Source organism: Drosophila eugracilis, unplaced genomic scaffold, assembly GCF_018153835.1.
Source record: "Drosophila eugracilis isolate 14026-0451.02 unplaced genomic scaffold, ASM1815383v1 contig_2088, whole genome shotgun sequence".
NCBI classification, from domain to species: Eukaryota; Metazoa; Arthropoda; class Insecta; order Diptera; family Drosophilidae; genus Drosophila; species Drosophila eugracilis.
This window is the reverse complement of record NW_024572964.1, coordinates 765,006-788,690: the sequence shown is the minus strand read 5'-3', so window position 1 is coordinate 788,690 and position 23,685 is coordinate 765,006. Positions and strand designations below refer to the sequence as shown.

At 45.9% G+C, this 23,685-nt stretch overlaps 1 protein-coding gene across 1 annotated transcript; it reads left to right on the top strand.

Moving 5' to 3' along the window:
- Nucleotides 1–3,371: 3,371 nt before the first annotated feature.
- On the top strand, nucleotides 3,372–6,415 carry LOC108104628 (myb-like protein AA). Its single transcript, XM_017210803.2, has 2 exons — nucleotides 3,372–3,538; nucleotides 5,352–6,415. Exons 1-2 carry the CDS (start codon nucleotides 3,406–3,408, stop codon nucleotides 6,248–6,250), a joined length of 1,032 nt encoding a protein of 343 aa, XP_017066292.1. The 5' UTR covers nucleotides 3,372–3,405; the 3' UTR covers nucleotides 6,251–6,415.
- The last annotated feature ends 17,270 nt before the right edge of the window (nucleotides 6,416–23,685 follow it).

Sequence of the window (23,685 nt, the reverse complement as noted above, 5' to 3'; positions counted from 1 at the left end):
CGACATTGTCAGGCGGCCGGGACAAGGTGAAATCTGTCTGAATGCACTCGAAGAAAGGGGTGGTAAGTAGTTAGAAGTGAGTCTCAGTTACTTCAAAGAGAGAGATGCATAAGGAACGTTGCACCTGCAATGATCATATTTATAAAGAGTTATAATATCAGAGTTGACCTTCATTTCTCTCAGTGCAGACACAGCAGCTGTACGTTTTGCCTGCTGGCTGCATTTGCGTTGGAAATATTTTTAATTGCTAGCGGAATTTTTCCATGTGCGCCTCGTGGACATCTTTCATTCGCTTGCGGATCGAGGATTGCGGATTGCGGATTGCGGATTCGTGTGGGTTGCCCGTTGCAAGTTGCAAGTTGCAAGTTGCCGAACTGTATCGCAGCAGTTGGTCTGCCACAGTTGCAGTTTCTGTTTGCTGGGGCAACATCAACTGCGTGACAATGGTCCAGGCGATACTGAATTCAATTAGAGCCGCTGGCCAAAAGCAAGAGCCGCTGGCCGTTTGACATAATAACTGGCCACATTAGCAGCAATTGGCAGCGGTCAATTAACTTTTTTCTGCCCAGTTCGCTCTCCTTTCCCCGTCTTCCGACGCTTTTCGCCACGCTTGTCGCGCTTTTCCTTATTTGCAACATTCATTGACACCTGCAATTGCCGAGTTGCAGGTTGCTGGAATTGCTGGAGTGGCTGATGCTGCCGGAGTTGCTGTCGTGTTCATGTTGCTGATTGGCAATCAATTTGTTGTCCGTTTTTATGATTCGCAGTGCGTCAATGTCAACTAACTGTTTTTCTGCCTCTCTCTGGCAGTTGGTAATTTATTATGTTGTTGCGGTTGCAATTAACACGGCAGCAACATGTGGCATCGACCATAACAATGGCCAAAAACAAATGTTGCATGTGGGAGTTGGGTATTGGGAGTTGCTGTTGCTGCTGCCGCTGTCGATTCGCGGCGCGTGTTGCAGACGTGAAACGTCTACCAGTTTTCAAGTCTTCAAGCCAGCCGGGCCCAGACATATGGCCAAGATAAGCGGCATAATTATGCAAATTTGTTATAACAATCAGCGGCAGCGGCAGCGGCAGCAACAACGGCAATCCCAGACGACGGCCACATTTTACGGCCGGCGTTAAATGCCGTCAACGGCAATTGCAATTGCCATTTATGGGGCGTTAGAATCTAAGTTAGTACATAATCACCTATGATAGTTTTTATTTATTTGCCTGTTTTTGAATACCAGTCAGCATGAGCCTCTTGTTCTTCGGCTCTTTCTGCCTGGCTTAAGCTCTTCTAGGACTCGGACAAAGCCTTCATAAATCGCCTTTGGCCAGGCCATAATAAACATGGAGCCTCCATGGGGGAATTTTGAATACAAGCCTTGGCCGCTGACGGAGTCTGTCGGGGACATTGGTTAGCAACAAATCAATTGTGGTAGCAGCCAGAATAGCTTACAGAGAGGGAAATTCTGGTTCTCAAGATGTGACTATCTTTGAAGTTCCAGAAGGTATTTCCAGGAACTTGAAGTTTCCAAGTCTTAATGGCATAAAAAGTAAGGAAATGCTTATGGCTTTGGAATTCCAAAGTGAGATCTGGTAAACTTTCAGTGCATTTTCTCGCATTGTAGGCAATACAAAGTACAAACTTTTCCCTGAGTGCAGTTCAGATTCCACAGTAGCTAGGCAGCGACCGCCGTTCTCCGTTCTGACTGGTCACTACGCATGCATAAATGCCTTTATAATCATTTCGTTGAACAAAATTTAGACGTCACTTGGCTGTCAGTCGGGGTTTGATCGCCTGACACGCTGGACATGTGGAAGACTTTGCAGGAGCAACAACATCCGAGAGCTGGGAGCTGGAAGCCGATAGCCAGGGCACCAGATCATGTCCATATTTGCATTTCTGAAATGACACATGGAAATTTTCGTTGTTTTGCCTTTTCAAAAGCGAGCGGCCAACAGATTGACAGCAGCTGCAACTGATGACAACAGCAACATGAGGCACACAGCAGCAACAGCAGCAGCAACAATGGCCTGGAATGGCAAGCGAAAGTCGTGCGCAAATCCGACCAGGCGACAGCATATGGATATGCTATATAGGCTATATTACTATACGAGGTGTGTTCAAAAAGTAAGGTGACTCTTCAAATTTCGCGAATTTCAAATTTTTCGATTATCGATTTTTTTGTTTTGTTATATTGGTACACTCTTCCCTAACATCTGTACCAAGTTTCAATGGAACATCCTCTTTTGTTTGGTTGTGAGAGGCGTAAAGTTACAAGTTATTTTGCGAGCTCGGCGATTTTTTGCTATCGAAAAATATGGATCAAAGGATTTGGATTTTTTGGCCAAAAACAACACCACAATAATGCCTCAGCCACCATATTCACCGGATTTGGCCCCATGTGACTTTTTCTTGTTCCCAAAACTGAAGATAATCGAAAAATTTGAAAAATTTGAAATTTGAAAAGTCACCTTACTTTTTGAACACACCTCGTATAACTTCTAAAAGGTTTCGATATTCGAAAAATTTGAAATTCGCGAAATTTGAAGAGTCACCTTACTTTTTGAACACACCTCGTATAGGGGCTATAGCCAGAGATAATTGCTGTCGCATATCCTCCACGTCCACTTGTTGTCGCCGACCCGGCAGCAGCAGCAGCAGCAACATTGCAGACACAGCCGCAACATGTGTTGCTGCCGGCTTTTGGCCGGCTGCCTTTTCGGATTATGGCAACGGCAATGGCAACGGCAACGTTAGCGGCAACATGTTGCAACTTGCAACTGGCAGACCCGGCTGTGCAAATATTTGGAACATCCCCCGATAGGAAGTCACTTTGCCGGCTATCGACTCCAGCACATGTTCTCCATATCGCACGCGTTTTCCATGCACTCCGCCCCACTGTGCCATCAAGTTCAATGTCTGGCAGAGCAAAAACAACAGCCTGGGAGAACTGAGAGCAAAGCAAACAAATGAAATGGCCGAGTAACGGCGTTCCAGAGAGAGGTAATTCTATTAAATGATAGAGGACTTAGCAAATGCCCTGTAAAAATCCTTTTCACGATTAGAAATACACCTGTCACGGATACTGTTATCATTTGATAGCATCTCACTTTAAGAAGATATTGAGTGGCATATCAAAAGACATCATTTAATTTTCTGCCATATCTGTGATGAGCTTTTTCTTATCTGAAGTTTTATCTTCCACCTCAGTCTGTGGAACGAAAACAAAACAAAAACCGTTTCACCGTCATGGGCACTGAGTTGAGCACACTTCCCTTCTCCACATTCTGCGAGAGAATTCGCAATGGAGAGGAACACGCCGAGAGAGGCTCTCCTGCACGCCAGCACTTGACTCTTTGCATGCCAAAGGCTCAGTTCGCTCAGTTTGCCGATAAAGACCCAAGCACATGGACATGCACGGGCTGATCTACGAGGTGAGGCGGCGTCCCGCTCTCTGGGACTCGGCGCACCCAGACCACGCCAACCGCCCGGAGACGCAGCGCCTCTGGAACGCGGTGGCTGAGGCCGTTGGACTCGGTGGTGAGTGCACTGTGAGAAATTTCAATACGATATTACATTATTTACATATATTAAATGCGAAAATCGGTCTGTCCCGATTTGTGTCTCAAAATATCTGTATTATCCTCATTGCAAAGCCAAAAATGATCATATCACGGAATGTTATATCGCGTTGAGCTTGTTTTTCAATCTATTATCAACATATTTAAGTCCCATTTAAATCTGAAGAAAAAAATATTTTATCAATTTTTGGAAAAAAAGATGATGGTACCTCTTACAAAAAAGTCAAATTGGACAAAAAATTATCACCACAACCACATAGAAAGTTTGCTTGGGTCGTTAGCTGCACAAAACAGTATTCCTTTTGGTTCTGCGACTTCTTTTGACAAAGTTATAAGCATAACACTGGGGGAAAATGTCGCAAATTTTACTCAAAAGTCACAATTTTGATTTTCAGCCCAAAATATCAGTATTTCCCTCATTACAGAGCCAAAAATGATTATAACATAGAGTGTTATACCTCGTTCAGTTCGTATTTAAATTCCCCGTCGAACTGTATATCACACTCAAAAAGTGATTTATTTGAGATTTTTCGTAAATTTTTATGATGTTCAAAAAACGAAAAAGTGGTTTATCCCGATTTGAGGCTCAAAATATCAGTATTTTGTCTATAAAAAAGCCAAAAATGGTCGGAATATGGAATGCCATATGTCGTTAGGCTTGTTTTTCAATATATTTTCAAAATATTGAAGTCCTATTCAAATCTGAAGGAAAAAATATTTTTTCAATTTTTCGAAAAAAAGATGATGGTACCCCTTACAAAAAAGTGAAATTTCACAAAAAAATTATTTTCCGAAAATCATCTTCATACCCAGATAAAAAGTTTTCTGGGGACGTTAGCTGCAAAAAAACAGTTTCCTTTTGTTTGTAGCTCTTAATTTGACAAAGTTATAAACATAATACTGGGGAAAAGTATTGAAAATTTTACTAAAAAGTCACAATTTTGATTTTCAGCCCAAAATATCAGTATTTTCCTCATTACAGAGCCAAAAATAGTCGTGACATGGAATGTCATACCTCACTGAGTTCGTATTTAAATTCCCCGTCGAACGGTGTACCAGGCTGAAAAATTGATTTTTTTTAGATTTTTCGCAAATTTTTATGATGTTCAAAAAACGCGAAAAGCGATTTGAGGCTCGAAATATCAGTATTTTCTTCATTACAAAGCCAAAAATGATCTGTAATGCCATATGTCGTTAGGCTTGTTTTTCAATCTATTTTCAAAATATTGAAGTCCCATTCAAATCTGAGGAAAAAAATATTTTTTCAATTTTTCGAAAAAATCAAAAAAGTCAAATTTCACAAAAAATTTAATTTCCGAAAATCATCTCTACAATCACATAAAAAGTTTGCTTAGGTCGTAAGCTGCACAAAACATTCGTCCTTATAGCTGTGAGTCTTATTTTGACAGAGTTATAAGCATAATACTGCTAAAAATACCGCGATTTGTGCTCAAAAGTCATTATTTGGATGTTATGCTTAATATATCAGGGTATTTCCCAAAACAACGCCAAAAATCGTCAGAATAACTAGTGTCGTACCTCGTTGAGTTCGTAAATTAATTCCCCTTCGAACTGTATACTCACCTCAAAAAGTACATTTTTCAAGATCTTTCGAAAAATCTTCAAAAAATGCTCAAATCGGTCTATCCAGATTTTCCGCCCAAAAAGTAATAGTTATTAGTAAAGTCCACCCAAATCTTGTTCAGTGTACGATGAGTACCTCGTTCTCGCTCTCTTTCTTTAATCATATTTCTGCCTCTCTGACGTTTCAGTTGATGTCTGTCGCAGCAAGTGGAAAAATCTGCGTTGCAGTTATCGTCGCAAACACAGGCGAAGCGGCAACTTGAGCCTCCATCAGTCGCCCACGCCGGGTCACCAGTGGACATATGCGGAGGCCATGACTTTTCTCGATGGTCAGCGAATACTGAAGGAGGACAGGGATAGTAGCAATAACGAGGAGGAGGAGATGGACAGTTCTCTGAGAAGAGAGCCCTTAATCATAATGCCAAACTTCAAGAGAGAAAACACCTCGGCTTCCGACGAAATGGAGGCGGATAACGATGCCCTGATGCGGGAATTCCAGAATGTGTCCACCCCGCAGGCGTTACGCCAGCTCTCCGAGAACATCTCTTTGGCCAGTGCGGCGGCGGAGGAGCAGTTGCCCCAAAGTGGCCTCAAAATTGGGCCCGGAATATCCATAAATCCGAATTTAACCCATGGAAGTGCCTTGGCTGCCGCGGCAGCCAACAGTTGCCATTGTGCAAAGAGGGTGGATGAACAGGTTAACTTCCTGGAAAACCTAGAGCGCGAGGAGCAGCAGCTGATGCAGTCCACCAGCCAGGACTTGGCCAGAAGCAAGAGCGTCCTCCATGTGGGCGATTCTGACTACAACTACCTCGTCAGCTTTCTGCCGATGATGAAGCAAATGACGCCCATCCAGAATGTGTTCTTTAGGGCCAAGATGGGGGAACTTCTGCTGCAGACAATGCAGCAGCCGCCAATGCAGCCGCAATCGCAATCGCAGCAGCTGCAGCAACTGCATCAGCAGCAGCAGCAGCAACAGCAAAAGCAGCAGCCACAGCAGCAGCAGCCCTCGCAAATGTTGTTGAACCAACAGCAAATGGCCTTGGATCAGGCGCAAGTGAGCACCAGTTCCACAAATTGGAGCTGAATCGAGGATTGAGCTGAGCGAGAGAGAAATGTATACGTAACAATGTATAGGAACTGACAACGAGGGCCCACTGTGCGCATGTCCGGTGCACCGTGGCCGCCAATCGCTGAAATTATTTTGAATTTTGACTTTGCATGCTAATAAGAAGACGGTTTTACAAAAGTATTCTTACGAAGTCTTTCATTTGGGGTTTTATTTTTTTGGTTCATCAGGGTAATCATGATACTAATAAGTATCCAAGCTACACTGGAAAAGCTGGTCAAATCGGAACGATTCTGCAATTCCAGGGCACTTTTGCTGAGAAGTAGTCCGTTTTTGGATTGCCATTCCGGAAAAATACTTTCGAAATACTTTTTGTTGACCCCCATCGAAGTACCTTGACTTGTAAGTATGTTAAAAGGATTTCCTTGAACATAGAAGGGAGATTGAGGAAATCACTACCCCCTAGGAAAATTGTTTAGCGAAATGGCCATTAGAGTAGAGCTGCCCCCGACGAGCGATGAAGTTGACATGATGGGTAACCCAGAGGCACTGATGCAGGACTGGCAGAGCCTTCCCCCGAACAGTGCTCCACCCACAATAGGATTTCCCTTGGAACTGGTATACAGTCCCTTCTTGAACGATGGACAAGCCATGACACCTGAGCAGGAGCAGGCCGAGATTCAGAAGTTAAAGCACATAAATCAGGTGTTGAAGATCATAATAACCCAGCTGAAGAGTAACCCAACTTTGACTAACTAGGAGTGATTAGGAATGTGGTTTAAATTATTTGTTAATTAATTAAAGTGTGCTATATAAATTCGATTATTATTTATTACTTGCAACATCTTGCAACATCAAATCCGTGCAACTTTAGAGCCCTCAGCCTCTTATTAAGTTTACTTTCAGCTGCTCTTGCCCTGCCAGGCAAGCCCAAGAAGACAGTGACAATCGCGTGGGCGTTCGAGTGGATTCTGCAGCTTCGACTTGAGCTTCAGCCTCAGCTTTCTGCCTGGCTGCCAGCTGCAGATGCAGATGCAGATGCAAGGGCATCCGACGTAATCTCGCCTCCGGCTGCCCACACATGTCCGCGTTTAACCGGGCAACCGTCGCCTCAATAAATTACTGCACACTAGAATGAACCCCATCGACGATGGTGGTCCTGCTTCTCTGTCCGTCCGTCCGTCCGTCCGTCGATCTGGTCTGTCCGCTTGTCCGTGTGTTAAAAGCCAAGTCCAAACTTAACATGACCATAAAAAAAAAAGAACTCGGCTGCTAAGGCAAACAGAGGAGGGGAATAGGTCGCTCGAGAAATCAACGCAGCTGCGGATGACGAATCGAAATTGACATTGAACCGAGGCTGGAGCCTCCAGAGATCGGGGTTACGAGCGGGGAGACCCTGGGGGAGAGGCGACAACAATCGCCTCGGTGGCTTTTGCTTTTGCTTTTGCTGTTGCTGTTGCCTCGACGACGTCATGTGTTTGAACTTGTTGCAGCCAGTTGGCAGTTGGGGCATGGGCATGGCTATTGGCTTCGCCCCTTGGTGGCTGCTTGCTGGTTGTTGGCTCTTGGCCTGCCCCATGAATTCCAATTTCAATAGCAGCCAGCCACAGAGGTTACCAGTCCACTGGGGAAAAAGATTCTTAGGTAGCCAGCAGAATCATAAGGAAATTGATTATGTCTTGAATGAAGGATAAAGTTTCTACCTTTCCTTACTCTCAGCTTACCTTTGCACTAACTAAGATTAGTTTAAACTAAACTCGTAAGCCATGATTTCTGCCAGTGTGCTAAGCGAACTGAAAAACAGTTTAAGGTGTGTTCTTGAGCTTGAACGCCGTCGAGCCCACAGTGGCAGTTACGAATCCAGTGATTGGAAACAGTTGGGCAGTTGGGCGGCTGGCGGGTGGTATAGGGGGAAGGGGCTATAGAGGGGGCGGGGCGCAATTAACGGCAGCCAAAAGAAACATTTGCAAATCGAATGCAAATTGACATTTGTCACTCGAACGTGCCCATGGCCAGTGCATTGAATTCCACGCTGCCGAACATTCCAAATTCAATTTCCATTCGCTCTTGGCCGCACTTTCCGAACCAGGCCAGAAGACCGTAAGACCGTAAGACAAAAAGACAAATGAACAATGGAGATAACCGAATCGGTGATGGATTTTCGCACCTCTCCTTCGACGTGTTAATGATGCGGCAAGATGTGGCCTGGAGAAGTGCATTTACCTGTTGGCCTTTTGTTCTTTCGCCGCCGCGACGGCAAATGCAAATTTCCCTCAATTCAGCTCACGTCAAATATTTGTAGAGATTTCCATGAGAGAGTGCATTCTGGCACACAGGTGTTAATTCTCGCAGGCCATTGTTAATGCCTTGCATCCTCATTTCGTAGAGCCACCGCTGATGGCTGCCAGGTTGCGGAATTTCCAGAATTCGCTTAATTCATCACTCGGAGGTATGAAAGGGTTTCGCATTCCGCCTAAAAACCCCACCTCTCTAACACCTTTCCTGCCTAGTTTCGCATGGCCAACAGGTGCTGAGGCCATAAACGTTGCAGATGTTCAATGGCTTTATGGTAATACTGGGGGACGACAGACAAAGGGATTGAGCAACATTTGGCCAGCAATTTATGGCTTAGAAACTAACTCAGGAAGCCTACCTGCCTACTTTCCAGGAATATATCAGGATAGTTGCGAGAAGATATCCATCAATAAAGCGTATCTAACCAGTAATTAAAGACTGAAAACTGTTACTGATTGGGTTAAAACTCAACTTATGATTGACTTTGCCATGTTCTAAATGAAGTACTTCTTTCTTGCCTTACACCTCTGAGTGGCACATTACACACATTCCCCAGAACCTCACAGCCAGATTTGCAGGTCTATAATTAAGCCTCGTCATTAATTTGGCTTTTGAGGTTGGCTGGCCAGGACGTACTCTCGCCTTAACTATAATAAATGCCTGCGACACCTCTTAAGAAGATTATGCACATAAGGTTGCACATTATCCTCGCTGGCTGGATGATTCGGATCCCCTGGGAAAGGCAGCTTCATTCGGACTTGGCTTCCATACGAGCACACTCAATGGGCCATAATCTCGATCCGTTTGGGCCGCCACAAACCAATCAAAACATGCACTTAACATTTGGCTGAGCCCCCGGCCAGCATCGGGCATCGTTAACACACAAAAACCAAGTGTGTAGATGCTGAGTCACTGGTGCGCGGTCCAAAAATGTACCGCCCTCGTCATAGGCCCCCGCCTCAGGTCCCTCTACTCTGTGTACCTTTTCTACATTTTCCATTGCTGCGGCAAGCAATCAAGCGGAGTCAGTGGGGCCTTTGTGTTGCCATTGCCTCGGAGCAATCAATGCTGTATGACAGCTAGGTTAACTGCCCCCTCCCAGCCCGTCTACACAGCCCCTCCTCATCCTCAAACCCTGCCCCAGCCACAGCCACATCTGCGATCCTACGCGCTTCCTCTTGATTTCGTTAAGTAAATCTCCAACTTGGCCAACGGCTGGGCAACCTTCACGTGCTCGTCGTCGCTGGCGTCTCACAGTTGGGGTCACGCAAATAGTGCGCTTAATTGGGGTCTCTTTTGGGCAATAGTTTGGGGTAAAGGTTTATGAAATGCAAGCTAGTAAAAGCCCCTTAAAACGTAATTTGAGTTCATCTTTTAGCAGTAATTGTTGTAAACTAAACATATCTTAATATTAATTTTGATTTCTTTTACTTATTTCCTAACTTAAGATAGTTCTTTATTTGAACTCCCCCCATTGTAGATGTTGTTGGCGTCGCCAGCTGTCCGTCCGCGGTTTCCATGGCTCGCAAGTCGCGAGATCATGATCATGGCTTTAACTGGCTCTTGGATCTTGGCTGTTGGTTGTTGGCTCTTAGCTCTTGGCTCTTGGAATAGTACCAGTACGAGTTCGAGTATTTTTAACCCTCCTTTGGAGTCGGACGCGGCTGCGTTTATTGTTGTCTCGTTGGGATCCTCGTCCCCCGCTGCCTCTGCCTCTGCCTCTGCCTCTGTCTGTTTTCTTTTTAAACGCTTTTAAACACCTGAGAAACTTGCTTTTTAATGTGCGCACATGTGTGCGGTGGCCGGAGATCATGACGACGACGACGACGATCATGAAGATCGCCCGTTCCTTGGGGCTCTCCATCTCTACCCATTTCCACTTCCAACTGCGTCTTCAACTGCCTCGTTTGTGGCGCGATGATGAAGCAAATATAACAAATCTCAGACTTATCAACCAACGACCGTCGCACAGCTGAGTAAATCAATTGACGCGCTCGGTTCTTGGAATTTTTGTCGCCGCTCTTTGAGAGCTCTTTCTTGGCCCTGATCTTCTATCTTCTATCTCCATTCTCGCTCCATGGAGGAGCTCTGTGCAGCTATTCCGAGCTGGAGGCATGCACCTCATTTGCATGAAGTGGCGGGGGAGTACGAAGAGGGGAATGGTTATCTAGCAAGGCACTATGTCTTGGATTTTATAAAGTGTTATTAAATATTTTTTATTAATATTTCGAAATGGAGATATGACTTGATTTTAAACCCAAAGAACTTAAAGAGGTGAGATATTAGCTTAGCTCAGATCCCGAAGAATCAATTTGAGACCTACAGTTTCCACCTCTTTCTGTTAATGATTGGCTGGCAATTAGAGGAATTTACCCTCGACCTAGAATACATCCTCCCCAGCTCCCAGATCTTTCCTCACCAGTGTAAAGTTACCGACCGACAAGGACGTTAATGGCTACTGGATTGCTGGATTGCTGGGTTGCGGGCCCACGGGCAATGTCGGACAAAGACGCGATCGAGATTTATACCTAAATGATTAACCATTTCCCCTCCTCGTCAGCTACCCTGCGGATGCATCTGACTCTGCTGCGGCTGTGGGTGCCACTTGGTGTGAATTTGTAATGCGTCTGCCTGCGTTCGGGTTTCTTTTCTTTTCCGATGCTTTTTATACATTTTTCTGTATTTTTTCGGAATGCTGCTGCTGCTCTGCCGCAGTGCTGACCATTCTTCGGCCGGCGATTGACACCTGCATGCATTTCTCGTTTCTCAGGTGTGCAGAGCCCAGAGCCCCCGAGCTCAGGTGTGTGTGAGTTTGGATGTGAGCTGTTTCTTTATTTTATTTCACTTCTTCATTTCTGCCTTCTCCGAGGTTGAGTCATCGCCCATTAAAAAACCGACGTTGCTGGCTGCTGGCTGTTGGCCGTGATTGTGTGATTGGAAAGGATTTCCATTTCGTCCCAGGTAGTTGACTGTTTTCTTGTTTTGATTGTCCCAAAGGGCATGACGTGTCCGGTTTTACGAGTAACCTTAGACCTTCGCTCCCTAATGCATTTTAATTAGGCAAAGTGCATTTGCTTAGCTAGCTAAAGATAAAGAACCTGCAAGATCTATTACTATATATCAGAAGTTTGGTTCCCTGCCATGGAAAGATCCGAAAGACAGTCGCTGAAATTTCGCCAGCTGACAATCTCCACCTTTTTGGCCCAGAAACAAGGTTACGGGCACATAACTGTTACTGCGCCTGCGCAGGTGTGCGAAAGCATTAAAATTCCACTTCGAGCCAAGCCAAGCCAAGCCAAGCCAAGCCAAGCAAAACGAAACCGAAAAAACCCACAAAAAGTCTGCTAAATGGTCGAAAATTTCACAAAAGCTCGCAGGCAGCACATTAAAATGTTGGCCATCATTCCCGCGCAGCTCAGCTCTCTTTTTGCGGGCGGGGGAAAAATTAAATGACTGCACAAAGTTCAGGCCTCGGCTCAGTGCCAAAAGTGCAGGCTGAGAGATACTCCTTTACCTATAAAAAGTTGAACAAAAATTTCGCACGACACTCAAATCACGACTTAAGCCAAAAACCAAAACTGCACTTGGAGAAAATACTTAGCTGGGTTTCACTGAGTACTTAAGAAAGACTTCATCCTGAGAGCTGCAAATCTTAGAGAGTTGTTGTAGGAGAAACACAGACATGTTCCTGGAAAGAGTTTGCTTTTAAGGCTTCACTGTATAACTGCCAAAACTCATTTCTGAGTGTGTTAAAAATGTATGTTTCCTCTTCTTAGGCTGGCAACAATTTCAGCTTCAAGTTCAGTGAAGTTCAACGCGAAAAACGTGCGGGAGCAAAGGAGCGGCTGGCTGGCGAAGGCAAGGCATTCGCTGGAGGGGAGTAGAGGAGGCTAGGACCGCTTCCAATCATTATAACCAGGCAATCAAATTAGGGGGCATCGTTATGGCTGTTGTTCTCCCTGACTCCTCCAAACCTCCGATCATTAATGAGGCAGCTTTAGCGTGCGGAAGCTGCGGCTCTCCTCCAGCTCGAAAGTCAGCCATCAGCCATCAGCTATTGATCTTGCAGGTGTTCGCTCTGCCAAAAAGCTGCGTCATTGATTAGCCGCAGAAATCGGACTAGACTGCAGATATATATAGTGTGTAGGGAGCGTAGGGAGCAACAGCAAGGGGCTGCGAGTTACTGGACAGTTGTCTCGGTTCGTTTTGCAGCTGCCAAAAACATAAGTCACGATTTTCCTTTTTGTTAATTCATCAACGAACAATTTGCATTTTTTCCCAACTCATTTTTTCGGGATACACTTCCTAGTTTTGGGTATCGCAGATATCAGAGGAGGTCTATGGGGTCTAAGCCTACCTCAGAGTAAGGTATCCTAATTCTCTAATTATATACCCTGAAAGGGTACTCAAACTTCTTCTGACCAGCTATAAAAGCCATCATGATAACTACTTAATCAGAGTTTAGGGTATTCCCAAGTCACATTTTCCACTTCCAAATCTGACCAGCTTATATCAGTTGGCCGTTTCATTTCTTTAACGATTTCTTTGGCTCGTTAATCTTTATTTTTCCTCTTTCTGGACAACCCTTGGCTGTCTCGGCCAAGCCGCAGTTGCAGCTCCCACTGACAACAAACGAACTTTAATTAGCATTTTTACGCCGACAACAGCAACGAGCGACTGCAATTATCCAACTAGACTGCAGTTGCGGGTGGACTATTGCAGCTGAAAAGCAGCTGCAACTGTAAATTGCAACTTAGTCTTAGCCAGGTCTTAGTCTTAGCATTTCCCATTCCCAGGCCATTCCGTTGGCTGGCTGGCTGCCCCTCTTCTCCGAATGCTTAACGAATTTCAATTAAACGGCCCGTCAAGCGCGATAAGCGAGCCGAGAAGGAGATCCCAGATCCCAAGATCTATCCCATCCAATCCAATCCGATCCGATCCGAGCCAAGCCAAGCCAAGCCGTCCGGTAGCCCCAGTGACAGCAATGTGTTAACAATTTTCGCGCCACAGCTGCTGCTTCTGCGGCATCTGCGGATCGGATCCCCAGTGCCACTCCAAGTAGCCTAATTACGAGTCAAACTCTGACATAGATTGCACTCGTCTGCAGCAGACGGTAGCCAAGTGGCCAAGAAAACGGGAAGCCAGGAAGCCAAAGTGGCCAAGTGGCTGCGGCTTCTGCTTCTGCTTCTGCTTCTAGCTCCCAAAATAATGCAGGCCTGGCCTTGGCTGGCCTCAATGTCAGGGCAAGGCGTTAACCCAAGAGGAAGGGTTAATTAGCTGGGGAACAGTAGAAGGAGTCCAAACGTATTTACTTCTACAACGCTATAATTCCCAACATGTTCTAGCCTCGCAGCTTATCATAAATGTCACAAAAATCAGTATCTATGAAGAACCAAACTGTAGTAGAATCTTTTAAGCACAAGTTAAGCTGCCTCAGTGGGTTAACCGTTTGCTGCCCTGCTATTAGTGAGCTTCGTGTTTAATCCTCATCAGCATTTTCGGCCAATAAAAGAACACAAAAGCCAAAAGCCGAAAAGCCGAAAAACCGAAACGACAACAGCAGCCGAAAATGTTAAACACAAATCAAATTAAGCTCTTGTTACAGTCAGCCCCAGTATCGCGGACCATTAAAAATTTCACCACATGATTCCCGTTAATGTTGCACAAAGAGAACATGCAACCCACCGAATCAACGGAAACACCCATTCATGCACTGAAAGAAAAGTGTAAGGAACTTACTTAGCTTACTCTGATAATCCGATCGCTGACTTACTGACTAACCCATTACCTTGGGATTTTGACCTATAAGAACTATACAGTGAAATGCCAGCAATTGCTACCAACTTTCTCACAGTGTTGCTGATCCTGCTGGGAAAGCTCGGGTGTCCATGGCTTAAGATTTCGGTTAAGTGCTCGATCAGGGGCCGCGGGCCACAGAAGCAGCGACATCGATGAGCTGGCGACACCCCCGGATCCCTCGGAGTCGAGTCCCCTTGCAAAAAAAAAGTTCACGATGTGGCAAAGGAGGTCGCACAGTGCCTGCGATCGAGATTCGCCGCGTAATTACACTTAAGTACCGACAACAAGCGGCAACAACGGAGCCGAATTCAAGCCGCAAATTAAATGGCCGAAAGGCGCTTTCGTCCTGGCGCAAAGTGAATTGTAATTGCGATTGGGCCAGAGTTTGGGCTTTCGGCCTGGGCCGGGGATCTGGGCAGCTGCGGACTCGAACCGAGCCGATCGGAACGGAGCGGCAACACTCGAAGCGCGACTAAATGCGCAAAAATGTGGCCAAGACGGTAATTTACAATTGCAGCCAGTTGTTGCATGCCACACCGCGTTGCATGCTCAGCAATTTGGTCACTCCACTGGGGAAGTGGATGTGTATACCCTACCCGCAGGCAGTGATTCTGCAATCAGGACTATAAAGAACCCTCAGATCGTAGGAAGGCATCGAGTCAGCGGAGAAAGTGCGTCAGGATCACCTTGAAATTCCGAGAGGAAGTTGATAATAACCTTCATGTTGCATATATTAGTAATAATCAAAGATTCTCCTTAGTTAGATTTATAAAAATTCATTCAGAAGAACATTCCATAGTCACTGAACCCCAACTTAGGGAGTCCAACTAATTCCCAGCCCTTCCGAAAACAATCTGCCAAAAGCTACTGTGAGTCTGGCTGACTGGGCTCCTGTTCGCAGGCGAAATCGAAAGAGTGTTCTGGACAGGAAACGTGCCCCATCCTCCCGAGATGCAGGCAGAGAACAAGAGGCGCGACAGAAGCCCAAGAAGAACGCAAACATGAAACACGATAATTGAGCAGCGTGGAAAAATTGCCAAAGACGCGAAATGGACAAATACGAATTACAGTATCCAAATCAGTGTCTTCCTGCCCAGCGGCATTGGGCACAGAGTGCTGAGGAGACGGGACCCCAACTCCAGCTCCTGTTCCTCCTCGTTGCAGGGAGTTGGAGCGAGGGGAGGCCTCTTCCCTGAGCTCCAGCAATTTTGTATGTTGCGGCAGCTGCAAAATTCATTTGACAAAAGCGCCGAGTGAAATCAAAATAAAAGGGCAGGCAGACAGGGAGAAATCTTAGCATTTTCCTGATGAGAAACTGCCGCAAAATGGACAATATAAGGAATAACAATATAAAGAGGAATATCACAGATAACCACCAACTTTTTCTCAGTGCATCAAAAAGAGTTGGGGGAGATGCAAAGATCGAGGCAAGAGCAAACCCAATCTCCGCCTGTCCTGACCAGCGAAGGGAATTCAAATAACTTGGCGTTTAATTTATGGGAATGCGCGGTAGCCAAAGGAGCCGAAGGAGTTCCAGAAGGAGGAGTAGCTGGAAGACCACGAAACTGGACAGGAGGAGGCGATAAAAATATTTTGGCCCAAATTGAACTTTCCGTTTGGCAGAGGCAGAGCGGCTTCTACAGCGTTTTATTAATCATGCGCGTAATTTATTTGGTCAGACATTGCCAATTTCACCCAAAAATGGAAACTTCCTTTCGGTCCTGGCCTCTTCGAGGTGCTCCATGGCCGCCCGGGGGCATCATCAGGCTGCACACAATTTACATATTTTTACCACTCGTCGGCGCGCTAAATTGTCACAGGTGAAACGCATGCCGCAGATGGTGGTGCCCCTTATGAAGGGGCAGGGAGACTCTTTCACTCCCTATATTAATACTTTCGAAATATTTAATTTTACTGAATTTTATTCTGATTTGTTTGCTGCTTATAGGAAGATATGGTAAGGAGTAAGGCCAGGATTGATCTCTTTTCAAAACTAACTCCTTCTTTCTTAATCTCCAAGAGTTATATACCGCAGTATCTGTATCTTTCTCCCTTTGCAGCTCAGCAGATTGTTAACTGCACTGTCACTCGTCGTCGGTCCGTGTAATTTGTCTGCATTCCCTTATCAGCGGACCGAAAGGCAAACCAAACCGAAGCCAAAACCAAACCAAACCAAACCGAGCCGAAAGCCAGACCCTGTCCGGAGATAATTTCAACTCGCTATCAAAGTCCCGGCAAACAAACATTTGTCTCTGCCTGGTCAGCAGCAGAAATCGCCGGAGGAGGAGGAGGAGGTGGTGGCCAAGTGGCAGCCAGGGGAAGGTCCCAAGCCAAAGGACCACCGCCGCAGTGGCTTTATCTTATCGGTTGCATTCCCAATTCCATGCCCATTCCTCGATGATGACTTGAACGATTGCCCATGGGACACTTGTTCCCAGGGTCTTAGAGAGGCGGGAGATAATGGAAGAGGAATGACTGTTAGCTAATTGTCTAGTTATCTCTGCGAGGGGAGATCTGTAGGTAGTGAAAGGTGACCTATGACTATTTAACTAAGAAATCTCGGAACTAATCCTGTAATACACACCTTTTTATAGTTAGTTTTTGTTACTAAATATTGTTATTAAATCCTTAAAAATCAATAAAATCTTAAATCCACCCTCGCACTTGCCTCCTCATACATTCCAGTGTGTGTGCCTCATAATTTCCACTTGGCCTCGTCCTGTTTGCCTTTGGTGTGAAGCATTATCGCAGGTACTGAGCCTGAGTCACCGAACCTTCTAGCTGTCCCTCCATGTGGTGCTATCTGCATCCGTGAGGTTGCCGAGTACCGAAATCCACTTGAGGAGATGCCTTTGCACGTGTGCATCGTGTGGAAATCTCTGTTGACATTCCAGGAACCCGGTGACCTTTTGATATTCCGCCGACACAACCAACTGGTCTTCGGTTTCGCATTACCCATAGCTGTGCATATATCCGAGTCCTTCCCAAGATCACGTCGCTGCGTTTCCTCTCTTGAGGGATGTATTTTGGTTTGGCTTTAATAAGCGTTAAGTTGTCGGGCTCACACAAGCTGATTAAGGACAAATTGTATGCACAAGGCGACTCAATTTTCCCTCTTTCCCACACACACACAAAGGACGGCTCCTGATCCTCAGCTCCTGATTCCCCTGTTAGCTGGGCTGATCCTGCCCCGAGGCTCTCTCTCTCTCTCTCTCTCTCCCCGTCGCCTGCAACAAGTGTTCAAATTAATGATCAGAGATTTGTTAATTTTCGTGGCTCATTTCGGAGAGCAAGGAAAGCACGCACAAGCACTGAAAGAAAATCGGAAAACCTTCGAATGAAATCTTAAACTAGATGATATTCCTCCCTGAAGTAAGGCTAACTTTAAATTTAACTGCAAGATGTCTTATTTGTTGGATAACTTCTTGAAGGGCAATACTGAAGCCTTCTCCCCTTTCTCCCAGTGCATCCAATGCAGAGGGCGTGGCATGCACACATCACATTAATCGTCGGGTAGGGCAAACAAACCACATAATGCCATCGCATCCCGGCTCCATTCCTCATCCTCAGACATCAGCCGGGGGCAAGTGGACAAGCCTTTGCCTGCGAGCATATTAATGAGTTTTGAGTTTTAGTTTAGATTGAGGAATGCCATGCATGAACCGTCGAGGGAGGGGAATCCCAATCCGGGGACAGAGGTCGCGAGCAAGTGCAGGCTGTGGTTGTGCCTGTGGCTGTGATATGGAACTGGAGAGACCCCTGAGATCCCGGCATGTGGTATTTCCCCGGGAGATCGGGGATCGATGGGGTCGTCGTCATCGTCGTCATCTTCTGCCGATTGGTGGTGGGTTTCAGGTTTATCGAGGCACCGGAGGGGTCCGATTATCTCGCCACCGATGAGGCATTTAATTATTCCAATTTGGCGTGGCAGGCACTTGTCGATTGCTTGGTATTTCCCCTCCTCCGTCCTGATCTTTTCCCTGAATTCCATTTACATTTCTTGTTTTTGTTTCGGGTTCTGGTCGCTGGCAGCCCTACCAGCCCTGGCAGCCCTTTCCTGCCATATCTTTATGTTCTTATGTAACCCGATTAAAAAACGCTGATCGCCTCAGCGGGTTCAGGGAAATCGCTTTTCCCATTAATAATTATCAGGAGGAGCCGGAGTCCCATTCGGGGTTCAGGGCAGTTCATGTTGATGTAATCGCGCCGCACTTATCACCCGAGCCTTAAAAATCGGAGCAAATATTTAGTCTACATTAGGTCATCGTGGGCTGATAAAAACATGAACCACAAACTCTGGGGTCCGTCCTCTGCCTCAAGTGCAACGCGTGAGTTGGGCAAACATGCACTCACGCTGCCCGAAAGTCGATCCTCAAGTCAGTTCATTCAAAGAGCCCAGGAAATGCATGACATAAGACGGCCACGTCGCACTTTAGTGCAGCGAAAGTCGTTGATAAGGAAAGTAATTCATGGTAATAGCAACAGCCAAGGAGCAGCACAGTGGGACTAGATGTAAGTTTCAAAGTTCAAAGTACAAAGTTCCCCCTGCAGAAAGTGTCTCATTTTCAGGATTAAACGGTAAAAACAAGACCATTGCTTCTCTTAATACTCAACTGAGAGTTTCTCTTTGATAATGTTCCTTTAGAACAGAATAATGATTAATAAATGTAAACTAGATATGACCCATAACCCTTACCCAGTGTGCCTCACACTGCACCATGATTCAACATCAACAAGTGGATGCACGCAGACCGCGACCGAGCAAGAGCTGGAGTCGGACAAAGGTACACACCCGCAGTGGTGCGGTTTATAAATTTAAACTGGTGTTTGCTCACTAGTGTGTTTGCCCTCGGCCGGGCGAATTATGAAGTGTCATGTTTGTCAAGACCGAATCCATGTCCATGGCAATATGGAGTATCGGGTTACGTCCATCCACAAGACCCTGCACTGTCTCCGGGCTCCGAGGTTTCTGAGACGCTTCGGTTTGTTTCTTTTTCCCAGACCCAAAGAACTTTCGAGTGAGAGAAAGAAAACGAAAGAAAGATATGCCTACATACGTGGACATGCCCGGAGAAGTCACGTCGTGACCCCAAGTCGGGTACCATTATGTTTTATGCCCGAACCCGACGACTGTGACAGTTTTATGGGGCATTTCGATTGGGATTCCGATTCCTCGGGGCTCCATTTTAACACTTTACGAAACTTAATACAAGCCGCATTCATATGCATAATGTAACTCGAGATTTATTGTACGAGTATTGGGTATCGAGTATTCGGTATCGAGTATTGAGAACAGAACACCGCAGCCCGAATTTAAATGCTGCTGAGCCCACATAAATGCCCACAGCCAACGGCCAGCGTCGGCGTGTCCAATTTTCGGTGCGATTAACGCTCAGCATAGGCCCCCTAGGCCCCCTCCCTCCCTGTGACCCTTAAGAAATGCAGAGCTTAATTGGATCGGCTTTGGTGGCATTATGCTGTGTGTGCGAGTGTGCGTGTGTGTGAGAGAGTGCGGATAATAGACTGGAAATTATGTTTTTATTGAAATAAATTAAGTGCACGTGCGCTGATGTGGGCTGTCTGTGAGAGTCCAGCAGTTCACTCGATCAATTGGCCACTCCCGAGAGCCCTCCATGATAAGATGCCTTCTGAGGCTGATGAGAACGGTAACGAATGGCTCTCTAATGCGCCCCTATGGCAGTGCAAATGCTAATCTAATCAGCACTTGCCTCCCCCTATAAAGTAAGCTGTAGACTAGTCACATTGCACAGCATTAGATAGGAATCAAGCCATGGAAAGACATCTTTGAAGTTACTTATCTGCAGATCTTGTAAGACTAGGTACTAAGATACTACTAAAGTCAGCTCAAGATCAACCCAAGACTGCCAACACAATAGTAATATATCAATTTCCGAACCAATTCCAAGTCCATGCATTATGCATGCCCCATGTTTCGCAGTCGCTCTTTCAAAACATTATTGCCAGCCCACATGTAAAACAGTTTGGGTCAGCGGCAGCACACCTTCCCCACAGGCGAAATGCCACGAAAATATGTCCGACACGAAATTTATTTAATAATATAAACAAAATGTGCGCCAAATTGCGTAGCCAAGCAGCCGTGTTGTTGCTGCAGTGGGTGTCGTGTGTCTGTGTGTTAGGCCAATATCCCACCTTAACGGTGGCCAAAACGGCCGATGCAGTTTGCCTAGTTGGACATTAACAGGTCGTAAACCTTTTGGCGCGACCAAACAAAGACAGGCGCTGAAACCACTTGGCACCACTCCTGCACTCCCACTCCTCGGGGATCGGATCCAAGCCCAATCCCGAAATCTGAGCCAAGCTCACCGATGGCCATAACAATAACAAAACGCCGGCTCTGTCAAATAAGTCCCAAAATAGCAACGCAAATTTGACCAGCGACATAAATAAGTTTTATTGTTGCTCGGCCACCGGAGTCATTTTGGCGTTTCTCTTTTTTGCCTGTTTTTCAGGAAACTTGGGTGCGGGTGGTGGCCAAATAACATGGCCAACGGGCGCCACCAGAGAGTCAGGGGCGCAGTTTCAAGGGGGCTTAGTAAGAGTACTTACTTGTAAAGCTTAAAAGATATCTTAAAAGGCATATTGATCAGCCTTTAGTTCATTTCACCAACTTTACTTCTTTAAGATTTGAATTACATAGTAAGTGGCATGACACCCTTGCTTCCCCTCCCCTGCCAAACTAGCTGCTTGGTCCAGCCAGCCGCGTGCTTTATTATTATTAAACATTACGTACGTTGCTGTCCGTGCATTTGTTTATTGGCTTGCAGCGGCTATCGCGCCTATAACCAATCGTCATAATTGAATTCCAGCGGCGGGCGTTACTCCAGCCAGTTACCGCTAGACGATCGGCCAGCCCTCTATATAGATATATATATGTACCCCTTATATATATTTTGATCTTCGGCGGTTGCGTGTTGCGGCGGCGCTGAGAATTTGATCGATTCGTTCGATTAGTTTGCGGAACATGCAATCGACACGCAGCATTCTCCTTCAATTGCTCGCCTCGGTTTCGGTTTCAATAGGAAAAAAACAGTGAAAGAAATGCTTAAATTATTAAATATATTATTTAAATAATTTATTAACTGGAATAACCACTGAAGACCCCTCAGGAGTCTGCCTTTTCTTACTGTTTCTACGATAAATGCGGAGATTTTCTCCCTGTGCATGGTGGCTGGCTGAGCTGGGGCCGTATTAGATAGATCGATCGCTGCTCCGGGTGCAGCTGATTCAATTTAACCCACTGCAGTTGGGCAATTGAAAATTGTCTTATTCGAACGCCGGACAGCTCGGCCCGGGTCAGATGACAACTGGTAATGTCGGACAATTAATATCGCCGCATGTACGGCAAGGTGTGACCACTTAAGGTCAAGCTAGCTTGTCTGGATTACAAGGAAATGGTTGTGGAAAGAGGTCTTCGAGTGGTAATAAGGCCAGTCAATGCAAGAAATCAATAATATTATTAACTAGATAGAGATCGTGGACTATGGAGTTATACTTCCGAAGTTGAGGCCCCGCTTTCTTTCTGTTTAGTTACTTAGCAGCCGAAGTAGCAGTCTCTGCTTATAAGCCCATTCCCAAACAATGGAGGAGCTTAAATTACAATCCCCCAGGCAGCCCACACACATGTCAGAAGACGACCTCTCCGAAACCAGCAACTGGAGCAACTGCAGCCCATCTCAGCTCTTCCTCCTGACACCGACATGCAAACAGATCGAGTTGGGGGTCACTGCCTCGTTTTACATGGCATTCAAAAGGAGATTTGAATATTTTAGGAGGCACACGGCGACATTTCAATGGACAACAAGTACCAGGCAGCCCCCATGACGACAAATGGCAGAGAGCCAAGAAAATACACTGAAGAAAATGAAGGGGAAACTCAAGTTAAGCATTAAATTACTTATGAAAGAAAACTAGCATTAGATCTCTGGTTCCCAAGTAAACTTCCTATCAGTATTTCTACTTTCGAAACTTCTTCCAGATAGGTCCATTCCCTGAGTGTAATCCCGATCCCTGGGCTCTGAGTCTGGATCTCCGGCTGGGGGTCTCTTGGAGGAGCGACCCGGTCTGCAGGTGGTCGTCGTACAACTCTATTTTTTATTTTGTCGCGCTCGCCGAAGTCAGTTTGCAGCGGTGGTCGCTCGTTTATTAGCCTGGCTAGCAGGCTGGTTGGCTGACTGGCTGACTGGCTGGCTGACTGGCCAGTGGCTACCAAGCTCCGGACCTGGACCTCCTAACTCCGAACCACCGGCTCTTGGCTTTGCATCGACATAGCGAATAGAATGCATCGCATACCGCGCAGATACAGATGGCAGGCGGCATATTGCATCTGTATCTGTGAATGTATCTGTATCTGGATCGGAGATCGTCTGCCCGGCCGGTCGGCCAGTCGGTCGGTCGGCTGGTGGCTGCATTTTATGCACCTTTTGGTATGTTCATTGTGAATTTATTGGACTCGATTTTATCGCTCAAACAAATGTTGCATTTTACAAGTGGTTCAAGTGCCTGCCAACGTTAGCTTAAAGACGGCGCTTATTAATGAGCCGGGAGTTGGTTGTTGGTTGGCTTGGCTTGTATCTGGAATCTGGAACTTGGGGAGCGTGCCCGAGATCTGCACTGGACTGGCGCTCGATGCCAGCGGGGTTTTGGTCGAAAGTACTGCTCTGAGAGGGGAGTGCCATATCGCTTATTCCCGATAAGTCGGAGCCACATTCGTGGGCTTTTGGCCAAGTTGCGCCAAACAAATTGAGGCAATCAGTCAGGGGTAGTCAGTCAGTCAGGCCTCGCAATTAATATCAAATTAAGCCACTGGCCAACAGAATTAGGCAAAGTGCCGAGCCGTTGAGCCGCATAAGCAGGAAGTGAAACTGGATTAGTCAATTTTAAGCACACAGTTTATGAAAATTAAGCAATATTGTTATTGTAATATTATTATTAAAATGTGAGTTGCTTTGAATGAAAATTAAATCTATTTTCTCGCCATGTAAAGTAATCAAAAATATGTCGAAGGACATACCTAAAGCCAGCCATTAAATTGCCTTAAGTGTGCTCGTTAGATTCCTCGTTAGACCTTTGCTTTCTGCCTCCAAATTACACCCATCAATCAATTTGAGCATGTCCCGACTATCGAATTAACCCGCCATCGAAGGCAAATCAATAGCGATTCGATTTCCACTTTTCCATTTCGATGGACTCACGCAATGAACCAATGAACCAGAACAAAGCCACGAGCACCTGCGATGATTGAGGCAATCAAAAGTGTTTAACACAAAAGCCGCGTCTGCACTTAGGAAAATCAGGAATCAGAGATCATAGAATATAGG

Coding starts and splice junctions, on each gene's coding strand:
- LOC108104628 (XM_017210803.2), top strand. CDS start 3,406: ATGGACATGCACGGGCTGATCTACGAGGTGAGGCGGCGTCCCGCTCTC. Junction 3,539..5,351: donor TGAGGCCGTTGGACTCGGTG/GTGAGTGCACTG, acceptor CTGACGTTTCAG/TTGATGTCTGTCGCAGCAAG.